This window comes from Ambystoma mexicanum, chromosome 9, assembly GCF_040938575.1.
Source record: "Ambystoma mexicanum isolate Mex_15411 chromosome 9, UKY_AmexF1_1, whole genome shotgun sequence".
NCBI lineage: Eukaryota > Metazoa > Chordata > Amphibia > Caudata > Ambystomatidae > Ambystoma > Ambystoma mexicanum.
Genome location: NC_090931.1, coordinates 881015108 through 881030587, shown reverse-complemented (window position 1 = coordinate 881030587; position 15480 = coordinate 881015108). Strand labels below are relative to the sequence as shown.

Below are 15480 nucleotides of genomic sequence, written 5' to 3'. Positions count from 1 at the left end.
AACGGTGTGGCATCACAACCCGAGCAGCCTCAACCTCACAGCTTGGCTCCTGACTTTTCAGAATTTGGTGCCTTCAACATTCCTTCGGACTGTCGGAAGATATTACAGGCTGCGCAGGCCCCGTCCACCAACAAGTCCTACAGGTGTAAGTGGAGGTGATTCTGTACGTGGTGCCAAGGACAGGCAAGAGTGAAACCTCTGAGGGTTACTCCGGAACAGCTTCTCCCGTATTTACTACATTTGGCGAAGAGCGGTTTGTCTTTTTTCATCTCTAAAGGTTCACCTGGCGGCCATCTCTAGGTTCACAAGAGGGAGGAAATCAACGCCCTTGTTTAGTGATAGGTTAGTGAAACACTTCATGAAAGGTTTGTTCCGGACATTTCCCCTGGTCAAGCGTTTTCCACCGACGTGGAGCCTTAACATGGTACTTGCAGGGTTAATGAAACCACCCTTTGAGCCAATGGCCACGTCGTCGAAGTTTTTATCATGGAAGGTGGCTTTTCTAATAGCCATAACATCGGCTAGACGGATCTCAGAGTTGCAGGCATTGGTCATAGACCCTCCATACCTCAGATTTTTCAAAGACAAAGTGATCTTGTCAACGAGTCCTCGTTTTATCCCGAAAGTTCCCAAACATTCATCCATTGTCCTGCCCACCTTCTTCGCGACTCCCTCATCAGCTGCTGAAAAGGTCTTGCATACCCTGGATGTCAAGAGAGCTCTAAAATGTTACCTTCATCGAACTCAACCACTTCGATCTACACAGCAACTCTTCGTTGCATATGGGCCTTCGGCAAAGGGGAAGGCAATTTCAAAACAAGGACTGGCCCGATGGGTCTCATCGACGATTGCCTTCTGTCACTCAAAAGCGGGAAAACCGCTACAGGGACGTCCGAGAGCTCACTCGACTAGGGCGACTTCGTCATCGACGGCGTTGTGGGCGGGGGTTCCACTGACAGACATTAGCAGGGCGGCAGCATGGTCAGTGCCACATACATTCACCCGCCACTACTGCCTCCAATGACAGCATGCGGACGAGATACAAATGGGACGAGCAGTCTTGCGACATCTCTTTCAATAAGGTAAGCCCTTTCTCTTCGAGAAGGGTCTATGCTGGTTTGGATATGTATTTGTATATGCATATATATATATATATGTATGTACGAATATACGCATGGAGGTAAACGCGTGTGTTTTATGTATCCTTTTTTGGCTTATATAAATATTGCTTGGTGCAGTACTGTGGCATGTTGTTAATCTCGAATCTTATGTGATCATGATTCGCCTTTTGCAGGATGGGGTGGGTGCTGGATTGCATTTACACTTCTCCATTGTTTCAAGTTCACTGCTGTGCATTCTATTCTAAGCATGTGAATCCATGAAAGATCCAATGCTGGAGAAGGGAATAGTTTCTTACCTGTAACTCCATTTCTCCAGCATTGTTATCTTTCATGGATTCACATGCGCCCTCCAGCCTCCCCAAAATGCAATCTTCTGATACCTTTTGATTCACCCCGTTCCACTTTGGAGGGGTCGAAATCTGAAGGGAGCCGCGGGGCCGGGGCATTTATACCACTACGTCCTAGTGGGGCGTGCGTGCGCGGCCCAAAAACGACGTAGATAGGACACAAAAGTGTTGCACGTTTTCCTATGGGAAAAGGCTTTATAAGCTTACCGAGGGTTCCCAGTCTGTCGACGGGGAATATTCTAAGCATGTGAATCCATGAAAGATACCAATGCTGGAGAAATGGAGTTACAGGTAAGAAACTATTCCCTTCTTATCAGGAAAGGTTGTGGCATCCTCGGGTTCTGGGTGACATCAGATGTTGGTACCTCTTTGCCCTTGGCCAGTCGCGTGTCTGTTCACTGTGAATCTGCTTCATTTTCCTTCTTTTTGTATATTTGATTCTTTGTTCAGCCTAGCCACCTGCCTGGGGCCTCCTTATCTCGACCTTCACTGGCTGGCAGTCATACTCTGAAGTTTCGGTTCTTCAAAGTTGCTGCTCTCCTCCCTTCCTGGAGTTGACCTTGAATTCCCAAGCATGAGCTACTTCTTGCTGAGTTTCGATTCCGCTCTTCCCTTCTGGTTTTAGCTGGAATATGAATCTCAGCCTTGCTGGCCCCTTGCAGCCTGGGCTTATTTCTGCTTCACAAAATGGAGTCGCACTTGTATAGCGTGCTTCATTGAGGTAGATATATAATTGGCGCATGCCGCTTTAAGCTTCTACTAAGCATTGCAAGTAGTACCGTTTACTGAGCTTCTTGCATTCCGAGCCTATTTACATGCATTCAGTCAGTTGCACAATTCGATCCTGGATACGTTCTTTGTGCTGCAGCGTGGTATCTTCTTATACGTCTGTCACATCATTATTCTTTACAGTTCGTCCTTGCGTACCTTCTTTTGCTCGTCATTTTATGGTTATCTGTACGTCACGTCTAGGCTCTTATGTCGTCACCAATTGCCTTCCATTAAGGCTCTGTGGGTCTCTTCGGGGACAATCTGTAAGTAATCTTCATTTCGTGTCAGCTGCTGGTATGGTAGTCTCAGTGGATACCTTGCAGCCCACTGTTGTCTGGTTATTGGTGCTTCAATAGGCATACATGTCCTTCTGATGGGTACTGGACAGGGCCCCACCGTGGCTCTCTGTTGGTTCATTTGCTCCTTATAAGTCACATATCTTGGCGAGTATGCTTCTGGCATCTCGACATGGGTGGCTGGAGGGCAGGCCATATTTAGGACCTCCTCTACATTCTGTAAACATAAAGATCTTAGAAAAGAAACTATCCATAAAGTGCATAGTGCAGGGGTATTTTTACCTCATCTAATATACCATTGGCATTTTGTTTGCACATCATTCTTTAGCTCAATATGATCATCCTATGTATAATAGAGATGCTATAGTGCATAGTGCTTAAACATTTAAAATTATAGCAGCAACAACCATCTCTATTTATGCTCGAATCGGTTTAAGAGAAACATACAAACTGTCAATCAAGGACCAATAAAATTAGAGTCTGAATTTGACAAATTTGTACACAGTAAGCAAAAACATAATCAAAGAGAAAACAAGCACGAAAACTTGCAAAATCTCTTATAGGTCAACCACCTAAAACATTTCACGTTTTTTTCACCAACTCATATACATTTTTTGACATGAAGCACCTATCTGGAATGTAAAGCTTGTTTCAGGCACTAATTTCTATTGGCGAAAAGGCTGAATTAGTCTGAGTTGTTTAAGTCCCTAAGATAGTATATAACTCTTTGTCTAGGTTATGTCCCTTAGGGTTTTTGGTTTCAAACTCTAAAATGAACTTTGTCTCCATCTGGCGCGGTTCAAGTTGACGATTGCCACCACGGTGGTTTGGTTTAATATGATGCAGTCGAGAAAATCTCAAGCTTTCTAGTTTGCCCTGATGTACATCTCTAAAGTGCACTGCCATAGGATAAGAAGGGTCGAAGTTCTGTATTGCTCACATGTGCTGTAAAATTCTCAATTTCAATTTGCTGATGGTACTTCCCACAAAGGTTACATGAGCATAGCAGACCTAGAGGCCCCTATGAAATTATCAAAACAAAGATGCAGTACCTCTGAACCTTGGTTTACCACAGAACTCCGAGCCCTCAGTGTAGACAAACCGAAAGGAAGTGGCGTGCCAAATATTCAAGTGAAGCAAAAATTCACTTCCAAAATACTTGTGACATATACCATACAGCCATCACAATTGCTAAGAAAGCCTATTTTAGTCATACGTTGGAGGAGACACTTAACAAAACCAAGGCATTATTCGATCTAGTCCCTCTCGACCCCAATATCGAGTCGCCCCTCGGTGCCACTCTCGCAAGCATTATGAGACTCCCTGTCCTCGTTCTTTGTGGACAAAATAGCGACTATTACAAATACTATAAACAAGGAGGCAAGGACCCAGACTTTTACTATGATTCTTGTTGAATCCCCTCCTGCTACTTCTTCGTGGTCCACCTTTGCTGTTTTCTTACAGTCTGATATTCTTCAAGCAATTCAGCTGCTTAAATCTGCTTTGCCTGCAGATCCCATACCTCTGGCTCTCCTGAAAGAAATCTCAGGTGACCTGATCAGGCATATCACCTCTGCTGTAAATCTCTCCTTTTCTACTGGAGTGATCCCTCCCCTAAACATGCTTTGGTCCTTCCCCCTACTCAAGAACCCTTCCTCAGACCCTGAGGTACTTGCTAATTACCGGCCTATTTCCTTGTTACCATTTCTTATGAAGATCTTGGAAGCTTTGTTATCTCCTCTTCTTTCTAACTTCCTTGAGTCTTCGCATTACTTTAACGAGTTTCAATTCGGCTTTCACCCAGGAAGAGGCACTGAGTCTGTTTTAAATTCTGCATTGGATGACCTCACCTGTTTGGTAGATCAGGCGGTGTCAGAGCTGTCTTGTTATTAGACCTATCGGCGGCCTTCGACACTGTCGATCGCTCTACCCTGATCTCCCAGCTATCTGCTGCTGGCTTGTCTGGCCAAGTGCTTAATTGATTCTTCGCCTTTCTGGTGGACCGGTCCCAAACGATATCTCTTCCTCCGCTTCGTTCAGCTCCTGTTCCGATTCTGTATGGGGTCCCTCAGGGCTCTGCATTATCCCCAATTTGGTTCAATGTGTATATTAGACTCCTGTTGGTTCTTCTCCAATCCCATGGGTTCCGCTTCTATTCCTACGCGGACGATACCTAGATCCTGGTGCGTCTGGATCTCTCTCAGGCTGACACAGCAGCCCGCCTTAGGAAATGTCTGGAGGAGCTGGGAGGATGGATGACCTCAAACTGGCTAAAACTCAACCCCAGCAAGACTGAGGTCCTGGTTGCGGGTACCACTCCCTCTCCCCCCCCCCAACCTGTTTTGGACAAATGATTTCTGGCCCACCTCCCTGGGCCCTCTCCCCACCCCTGTCTTAAGAAGTCTGGGGATAAAAATCTCTGCTTCCCTGACGATGGAAGATCCGGTAGCCGCAGAATGCAAGACTGGTCATTTCAAACTTCGAGTTTTAAAGAAGGTCTTTCCCTACACCCCTACTGCTTCACAGGCGCCTGTGGTGGCTGCCTTGATCCTGAGTGGAGTAGACTATTGTAATTCAGTCTACTTAGGCCAGCCCCTGTATTAACTCAGGCGGCTGCAACTTCTTCAAAACGCTGCAGCAAGATCTGTTCTACGCCTGCCATTTGGCACCCACATGTCCCCTTCTGTTGAGACAACTTTATTGGCTCCCTGTGGCAGCCTGTGTGAAATTTAGGAGGGGTCAAAACTTGTGCCTGTAGCAGTTCCTCGTTATTGGTTATAATAGATGTTATCAAACAGAAAAACATTGTTTGTCAAACACATGTCTGTCATCTTTATGATCATTTGTTCGTGAGTGAGGTAATTTAGTGATCTACTATCTAGAAAGTATTTGCAAGCTTTCTTGCCATCACTATGTTCAAAAGAGGTGTTGAGCGAAACTACGTCTAATGTAGCAGACAGTCTTTTCCCCAAACTACTCCTTCAATCTTGCTCAAGAAATCTTTCGTATCCCGCAAATATGAGGGCAAAGTAAAGACTAAAGGCAGTAGGGTTTGATCTACATATTAGGACATATTTTACAAGGAAGCTCTGTTTAAAGTAACAATGGGTCAGCCCGGAGGACGGGTTGGATTTTTATGAACTTTAGGGAGAAAATAGATAGTGGGAAATTTATTTATGGTTGAAACATTGGGTTGAATCTGGACTTGGCCTTCGGTTTACTTGTTATGGGCCAATCTGTGTCTATATTTAATTTCTGGAGTAATGTCAGTATACATTTTCTCCGACTGTCCAATAGATTCCAGTTCAACTAGATCTAATAATACATCTAGATCCTCAATAGTTACCGCTGTTTTGCCTTGCAGGACAGATCTTGGTTTTTCTTTAGGTGGATTCATAATGAAGAATTGTTTCAGTCTAATCTTCCACATGTATTTGTAGCAATCAACGCTGGATTCAGAATAATCATAGACAGACGTAGGGCAAAAGTTGAATCCATACTGAAGGACTTTGATTTGTTCATTATTTAGTGTGCATTACGAATGATTGATAATACTGTTGTCCGCCTTAGTTAGGCCTGCTGTACCATTTTCTTCCCAGAGCGTGTTCATGTATATATAGGCCGGTCTGGATGTCTCCACAAAAGCCATGTGGAACAATTCCCAGAAATATGCTTCCATTATCCCTCTGTGAAAGACAACACCTTCTCTCCCCAGAGCCTGTAACCCTCCCCAGTAGGCTCCCTGGGAACCGGTGCTTCAAGGGCAGTCCTGACATGACATAAATCCACTCTCACACAGGGTATGGATCAGTGCAGTATTTTTGAAGTCACAAGACATGGGAAGGGGGTTGAGTTGGAGTAGCCAAAGAGAAGAAGTAGGCTGAGAGAGGGGTTCCACCATATTGGTTTCTGTTAAATCTTCACTTCTTGTGTGGCCCCCCGACTTCCTGCAGACAAATGGTATGATGTCCGAATGCAAAGTACACTGGTTACAACAGCCTTGATTGGAACCCCTGGAAACAGTCACACTTTGGACCAATCTGCTGTAGTATTTTACCTGTAAAAAGAAATAAATCTTGTCCTTAGTTTATTCCTCTTTGGACTCTCTCCTGACTGTACTCTAACAACAATCCTGCTCACTGGGGATGAACTGTAGGTGCCAGACAACTTCCTTAATGTATGTGTGGCGCTAAGGACCCACCTTGTCCCTGCTGATCCTAGATCGGGCCTCCCAGCAATCTAGAAGTCCAGGAGTAGCTGGAACTCCATTTTACTACCTAAAGATCTCTTCAAGCCGGCTTGACTCAATTCCGAGATCTGAGGTGCTGCTTTTCACACTCTACATTATCTGAACCACTGACCTGCTATTCGGGCCACCCAGACGCCGGCTCAACCACATCGATCAATTCCATGACCGGCTGAACTCTGTGGAAATAACTGACTTGAGCGCTGACTGGACCTTCTGGAAGCCTCCAAGACACTGCCTCAAACAGTGACTCGACTTTGCAGAAGCATAGTTTTGCAGCCAGCTCGACCAACAAACATTTGGAAGCCATTGAGACTAATGTCTCGAATGCCAACTCAGTCTAGCGAGTGCCTCGAAACCGAATCTATACTGGCACGCCATTGGGACATTGCGACTTGATCATCGAAACACCAGCTCAATTGCAACAAAGCATCTACAAGCCCAGCTCGACACTATTGAGCCACAAAGACAAGGTACTTGAAGAGGCCCTATCCTCGGCTCCTTCTTAAATGACCAAAGTCACTTTTAAACCTTTAAATTGCCTTCCCTGCCCTTTTAAAGACTTATGCTTCAACACTGACATTGGTACAGAAATCCTGTTGCCTTTTCATCCCTGTATATCAACCCAGAGGGCCTTTTCCTATTAACAGTCTGCATTCTCTGTTTTTCTCTTACATGATTGTGTCTTTAGTGTTTTTAATTAGATGATTGCATTTCTCATTTTTATTAAAATGCCTATTTTATAGTACCTTGATTAGGCATTCTTTTATTTTGGTATCACTATACTATTCTTTGTGATGCAAGCCCATCAGCTCACACCCTTCCTGAATACCTAGCCAGCTCTCAGCCTGCACTACTAAGAGGCATAGGAAGTATACCTGTCAGGATGGCCCTGCTTTACCCTTGATTGGCAACACTGCTGTTTTAATAGTGTGGGGTTGAGTAGGCAGTTTAGCCGCTACTCATCCCTGCACTACCGCTGAGCGGTAGTTAATTCGCCATAAAAAGGAGTATTTGAAGGGGAAATACCAGGTTGATGAATAGGAGAAAGTGCTACTGAAGCGAGAGTAGTGTGTGCTCTGGGAAAGACAAAATAGTGGGCTTAGAGCAAAGAAAGAGGTGCAGAGAAAAATCTAGCACAATGCATATTAGAAATAAGGATTTACTAAAAAGACTAATGTCCAAAGAAAAACCATGTACATGCTCTGAGACGACAGAAACACGAAAGAGAACCGGCGTTGCCCAGAGTTAATATGGAGATTCGTGCATCAAGAACGTGAGATACAGCAGGAGAAAATGGGATGTAAAGAAGATGTGCCTGATAAAAAAATACATATTGAAGTAAGATATCAAGAGAACTATAGAACATAGACAGCGTAGTTAAAGGTTTGTCCAAATACTATTTCGTTTCCTAATGAATAAAACAAATTGGTTACAATTCACACTTTCTGTATTTTTGTTATTGCTGCATTAATCATGTTTGCTAGTTCTTTCCAAGAATTGAGTTAGAGATCCTATAAAGTTATTTAATCCAGGCTTGCCTTAGGTTCTTTTAGTGACCTCTTACTCATATGACACTGATCAATTCCACTGTCTACCTCATGTTTAATAGCTACACCAACAAGATGTGCTGGAGATATTTTAGGGGCCCCTTCTGTCGATCTTATAATTATTGACCCCTTGTAGTAATGCCCTTTTGTGTGTTCTGAGCAATTAACTCAAGTGATATGTGATGTTTGAAAACATTATAATGGCTTGCAGCTTCAAAACTGGTCTCAACCCCAGCAATATTGTCTAACACATATATCTTAATTGTCCTCCTTTTTTCTCCCTCCTATCACCCCGCCTTAACCCTTAGACCCAGACTGGGCAAGTTTAAATCTGGGTGCACTAATGTGCATCGAATGCTCAGGGATCCATCGGAACCTTGGTACACACCTGTCCAGGGTCCGCTCCTTGGACCTGGACGACTGGACCATGGAGCTGATCAAAGTCATGTCGTCGATCGGGAATGAGGTAGCAAACAGCATCTGGGAAGGAAGCAGCCAGGGACGCATGAAGCCCTCCTCTGACTCAACAAGGTATGTGTTCTAGAAATGTCTTACTCGTGTGTTTGTGTTCTCATTGGAGGGCAAGTGTCTAAATAGACTTTTTGTGATAACTTTATTTGAGGTGCTTCCAGTTTTAGAAATTAGCAAGTGTTGTGGATAACGCATCTGAGACTCGTGTAAAAGTTAAACTAGAGTTATGGGTAAATCCTCTCTTTGCATAAAGTAAGTGGACTTCTCTGCTTGTACCCCTCTCGAGGGTTCTTCGTGGAATATGTGGTATTAGTGTTTTGTGTTGCTGTTAAGTGTTGATTCTCTAACTCGCCATACTGTGTTTCTAGGTATTGTGCATCTGTCCTATGGGTTTCTGTTCAGTGTACTGACAGACTAGGGAGGTACTTGGAAACATGGGATTCCACACGAGGAGCTCAATCCCAAACTGATCACCCTTTCAAAAGTAAACCGTTTTTTTCACTTCATAGATCGGATCCACTCAGGAGATCAGTGGGTTATTTTCCTGCGAGCACAATTCTTATTGGGGCGGTAATGTTTATACAGACTCTACTGATACCTCAGTTCTTCTATGCTGCATGCCCAACACCGTAGTATACTTTTCGTAGCCTTTGTAACTGGAAGTCTTCTGGTTATCCAGATTGAAATCTTTTTATGAACTGTGCTCAATGGACATTTGTCTGCTTCTCTATAAATCACTATTGTAAAGCCACAATTGACAATATTTTTGGTTGGCCTTGCATGGGCAATGTTGTTAAACTCTTCGCTGGTGAATTATCTAATATGAACAACATAAGCATTTGTACTCTCTCATATTTTCTTCGCTCTTTTTGTTGAGTGAAGCTTGCACATCGACTAGCTGTGCGTTATGCTTTTTGTGAAACGGATACCATCATTGTTGGCTTTGAATGGGTTAGGGAACAGTGGGGGGGGTGGTGGTGTAGGGTCCTTGGGAGTGTGTACCACCTAAGCTGCAATGTGTGTGTCAGAGATTTAAACATGAGTTACTGCCCTTGTTAACCCTATTCCTTGTGAAAAGACCAACGGTTTGGTTTCTCTGCCAAAACCTCAGTGGCCCTGTGATAATCTGAAATTTCCTGCACCTTCACAGTCAGTGTATTGCACCCCTAATTCTTTTTTTCCTTTGGATTTGGAAGAGATTACCCCATTGTACTATTGTTGGTCTACATCAGCAAAATATGTTGAGGTTTTAAGTCTTGCTTTGGTATTTTTATGTCTATATAGCAACATAATGTTCTTACTCTTAAATCTGCTCTCTTCTTTGCCTGCCTAAAGGGTAGACCATTGCCAATCAGGTGTGAAGGAAGAAGAGCAAGGACTAGAGTACTGCACCTGATGCCATATAAATCAGAAATAAAGTATACTGGGATCCCCAAGTATGTAATTTCTATTTTCTATGTTTCCTGCGGTCGGTCAGTACTGCATTCAACATATGCACAGTGTGTGAGCAATAATTTCTCATGCCCGCACTTCACAGGACTTGCGTCTGTCCTTTTTGGGGTACTTGCACTATCACCCTGTTTTGATTCTATTCTGAAATAGCCAATGTTCCTTTTCGAGGTTACCTGCAGCTGAATCCAGAATATAAACAGATTCCTGTGGATTTTAGAAGTGACCCAGTACTGGGAATCCTGCTAGCTAGTGTGTAGAATCCTGCGGATCCCCCACTGAAACCCAGCCTGAAGTATCCTTCCAGGTGGCCTGGGGAAGGCAGAAGCTTTCTGATCCTAACCCCGGGGGAGATGGGTAATGCAGTGGGGGGGGGGTCACCTGGGTGTAGACAGGGCCAAGGTAGTTTGGAGATTCCGTAGGACCAGATACAGTATTTTTCTTCTGACAGGGAGACTCTGAACACTATACCAAAAGAGGATATGGCTTATTGCCATTTTAATGACTCTCACCGACTATTAAACCTGATGTTGTAGCAACAAAGCATACTATACCAAAAGAAATACTCTTTTTGGTTTCTAAAATTAAATGTCCACCCCAAATCCAAGGGTACACTACAAAGGGTGGTGTTGTCTCCTTTAAACCATCTTCCTCTATACAGGTTAAACATCATAGTCCATCTGTTAAAATTACTAGGGGAATTAAATCTACCCTTAAAAATAATTGAGAAGTAGAAAAACCTGACTTTGATGAAACAAACTACATGTCCCAGAATCCTAGTGGGACTGAGACGAAGAGCACTAAAGAAGCATGTAGGTGTAGTCAGGCAATTAAGCATAATAGTCATTTTAGAAGTCAGGCAATTGAGGCTGATGGCTAACAACTGAAGCCAATTGCCAAACCTGTGAGGCAATAAAGGAGCTGGGGCTGGCAGTAGTAGTAGCAGAGGAGAAGCACAAAGCTTGCAATTAATGAGGAAGTGGGAGCACAGAAGGGACGCCAAAACGTGGAGCCAGGAGATTTCACCTGCAAGTTCTGAGAGGTTCCTGTGTACTCAAAACCTGTATAGCAGTCACTGCACCGAGTAAGATGTGCTGAGAGTAATGGTTTCCCCATGTGCGCCAAGTTGCTGTTATTGCAGAGCTGTGACCGTGCCTAAGAAGCCCTAAGGCAGAAGCAGAAGACAAGCCGAGGCACTAGGGAGGAAAGGAAACTCCCACTTATCGTTGCCGGACTGGAGACGCCCATGCTGCAGGAGGGTGTGGGTCCCAAGGGAGCCCAAAGCAGTAGTAGAAGTTGAGGAAATCGGGAGAGTGAAGCAACTCGCAACCACAGTGTTCCTGGAGCCGGCGAGTGTAGCTCAGCATCCAGCTTCACTCAGCAAGTCTTGTCAGTAACTGTAACCAGTTCTAAAGTGAGTCGCATATACTTAAAAGCGAGTATAAACTGTTAGTTGTTTGAAGACCCGTTCTCACAACTGTAATGTAGCATGTGCACAAATTGTGAAAGCCGTAGTGATTGCTTAAGGAGTAAAGAACATTACATCCATTGTTGAGCATTTTCACTGTTGCAGGAGTGGTCGTGTGTCCTTAATTGAAAAGGGACTCTTGGCTTTTCACAAGATTTACAAGTGAATACAGCATCAAAGGAAGTTCGCCTGTTGCCAATTGTGTTTCCATAGAGACATCTGTAATCCTCTTCGTGATATTAAGGGAATACAATTGCTTGCAACAGTTTAAGGTTAAAAATCTGTATTAAAGAGGGGTCATGTGTGCCTAATTCTGTTTTCGCTTTGAAGACTGAACCTTGTTGAATCCTGAACAATCATTCTTTAATCCCAAAAGTTATATTGACGAGGAGAACAAGCGTTACCCAAGCCAAGAGACGGCCCCTCTCCATAGTGAAACGAGTACTGTTTAAAACCATCCAGCTAACTTGCAAAGGTCTCAAAGGTCCAGTGACCCCTGGTGCAAGTGTGACATTGTTACCTGAAGCTGAAAGAGTGGCACTACAGATTTAGATTTGTTGCTGGAAGCAAAAAGGTGTGAGTGAAGCGGTGGAAGGGAGCTGGGTGCTTGGAAAGTAGATTAAGGAAATAACCTGTAATGCTGATGACTGCTGAAGCTGAGAGGAAGTGAGTTTTAGGGCAGAGGCAGGTTATATTTGTGACGGTAAGACAGGCGAAAGAGGCTGCCCTTTTTGGAGCATAGAAAAGAAGAGCGCCTTGCCTACCTGTAGAGGTCAAACTATTTTGTCATCATATGCCTAACACCTCTAAAATATAAAACTGAAGCAGAAGTACCTGAACAGTGGTGATGTATAATACAGTCAGTGGATGTCCCATTGAAGTGGTTTGGCGTAGTGATATACTAGTAGAAGAGGGGTTATTAAGAGAGAAACAGCAACTGAAAGAGAAGCATCCTGGCCATTATATCAAATGTGCTACAGAGGTCCAAACCAATTGTAAAGTTGTAGCAGAAGGCTTTATACCTATTCTTTGAACTGTGGCAAATAATCTTGGAGAGAAGAGATCCAGGATTGCCAATTTGTGCTATTTTCTTGGGTGAAATTGGAAGGGGATCTTTTCAACAGAAACCAGATAATTACCAGTGGATTTTTGTTTGAACTTATTTTTAACTTTAAAACTGACAAGAAATGGTTCGAGTTTCTTTTCCTTTGAACATTTCGGAAGTTGCCTCTCCCAAGTCAGGTGAAGGTCATCCCGATATTGTTTAATTCTTATTCGCCATCTTATGTTGTTTAATTATATTCTTTAAAACATTTTGTTTAGTATGATGGCCAATTTACCTATGCTGGGAGTTGTTCCCTTAGCCTTTAGAATAGGTAGGGAATTCCTTGATACAGTGGGGCAAGCAAGGCTTTATTTGCACACTTCTCCTTTAATAAAATGTCTTATCTTGAGAATGCTACAACCAGTTGTCCGCCTTGCATTACTGATCCCTCACACTAGTGACTAGCCGAACATCTAGCATTGTTGCAGCTCCTACATCATTGCCACAATGGTGGCTGCACTTTGCAGCTCATGCCCACGGACTTCAAATAAAATACTATGTTTCCACAAAATCCTAAGCACACTTGAAGTTGGCATGTGTGTCATACACGTTGTCACAGATTCTGCTCTGGGAACATTCCAACCCTATTTTCTATTGAATTAATGTGACGTCTATCATGTATCCCCTGATGGGGTTGAACATTTCAAATGGTTGCTGCCTGGGCCTGTATCACACCAGCAATGCCTGCAGCTCTTTATTATTATGGTATTTATTGAGCCGGGCCTAGCTTTGAGACACAATGGAGCGGTCTACAGAGGTATCCAACAATACAGATACACAACAGAGTGCTTTACAGAGGTATACAACAGTACAAATGCATAACAGAGTGCTTTTCAGAGGTAACTTAGCAGATATCCAGCGGGGGCAGGATACAGTTGGCACAGGAGAGGGGTGGGGTGCAGCTGTACAGGGTGGCAGGGAGGAGAGAGGCGAACATCCTCTAGGGAGTAAGGTGGCCTGGGGGGTGATGTGATGGTCCCTAGGTGTTAAGGAGGAGAGACTTCTTGAAAATGGGGCCTTGAGTTCTTACCTGAATTGTAGGAGCGTGGGGGCAAGTCTGATGCTGACAGGGAGCTGGTTCCATCGCCGTTGGGCGTAGACGACGAGGGCTTTCTTTCTGGTCCTTGTTGCAACAGCAGATTTCAAGTTGGCACGTGTCCTGTCTTCTGATGGTGCGCTGTCTGCCAGAGTTTCCTAGTTTCTCTGTGAGGTAGCTGGGTGACTTGATGACAACTGCATGATGCAGCAAGGCTTGAAGGTAATTTGTGTGTGCAGTTGGAGGGTATCTGGACTTTCCATCGGAAATGTATTCATCGAATACATTTCCATCGGAAATGTATTCAATGAATTGCTTTTCCATCGAAAAGCATATTCATTGAATATATTTTGATGGATAATTTTGATGGATAGTTAGGGTTTGAGTTGGGGTTAAGGGGGGGTGTGTGTGGGGGGTGCGTGGGGGCTGGGGGGGCAGAAGTCCCCCCCCCCGCGCCAATATACAATAAACATTAAAATATGTTACAAGGAGCTGGCCAGTGCCAAAATTTCAGCAAAATTTCAGACAGCTCCATGTAACCTTTTAACGTGGAAAATAAATTCATTGAAATGCTATCTTTTACATTTAAAAGTACATATCCATCGAAACTTGCCCATTCCTATATTCAATGGATATGTACTTTTAATGTAAAAGATAGCATTTCTATGCAATTATTTTTGATGCATTTGCTTCAATGGATCTTTTTCGATGAAAAGACCATAAACCCAGTCGGAGTTGGTGAAGGTTGATGAGGGCCAGTTTGATCTGATCGTATCTGTGTAACCCTTGATGAGGCATAAGGCCACATGTAGGACACTTCACAGGGGCGCAAGGGAAGCCTTTGAGGGGCGTATTGCCCCCATCCAGGTGGGTTAGGATCAGTGCTTGAAAGGTGGATCTTAAGCTGCCCTGTGGGAGGAAGGGCTTGACTTTTTGAAGGAGGGAGAGCTGATATCAAGTTGTCGTGAGTTTTCTTAGCTATGTGTGTCTTGAAGGGGAGGTGTTTGTTGATGTGGAACCTGATGTGGAACCTGAGAGACTTGGCGCAGGTGGTGAGCTTGGGTGTGAAACCCTCAGGGTTTATGGTTGATAGCCAAGTCTTTGTATCTGGGTGTTCGGTGGTGTAGGTGAGTAGGAATTCGGTCTTGGAGGGGTTGAGCTTGAAGTGTGGACTGGACATCCACGACTGGATCAGTGAGAGGCACAATTTGGGCCTTTGGATGTCCATGATGGAGTCGATCTTGAGGTATAGCTGTGTGGTGTATTTGTAGATGTGGATGTTGTGTGTGGCTAGGCTAGCTCGGAGCGTCTCATGTATAGATTGAAGATCACTGGGGAGAGGATGGAACCCTGCGGGACTCGACATGTGACGGGTAGCATTGGCGATCTGGAGGAATCCATCTGAACAAACTGCTGGTGAGGTAGGACTTGAACCAGCGTAGGACAAGATCGCTGATCCCCATGCTCCGATGTAGAGTGCCTGTGAATGCCTTAAAATCTGCCTCTTCCTGTCCATTGGAAATCCTTGGCTGGATTCCCTGTCATGCATGTCTTTAAACTGAGCCAGACGACTTGCTGAATACGGGTGTGGCATCTATGGACATGATTGACTCTTGCAAT

The 15480-nt window shown here is 44.1% G+C and overlaps 1 protein-coding gene across 4 annotated transcripts in view; it reads left to right on the top strand.

The window, feature by feature from the left end:
- The window catches only part of AGAP1 (ArfGAP with GTPase domain, ankyrin repeat and PH domain 1), a 1778872-nt gene that overhangs the window by 1571526 nt on the left and 191866 nt on the right, over nucleotides 1-15480 (top strand). For all 4 annotated transcript variants that reach the window (XM_069615994.1, XM_069615993.1, XM_069615991.1 and 1 more), the window contains one exon: nucleotides 8640-8862. In XM_069615994.1, coding sequence (XP_069472095.1) covers nucleotides 8640-8862 — 223 coding nt within the window. The remainder of the gene's footprint in view (nucleotides 1-8639; nucleotides 8863-15480) is intronic.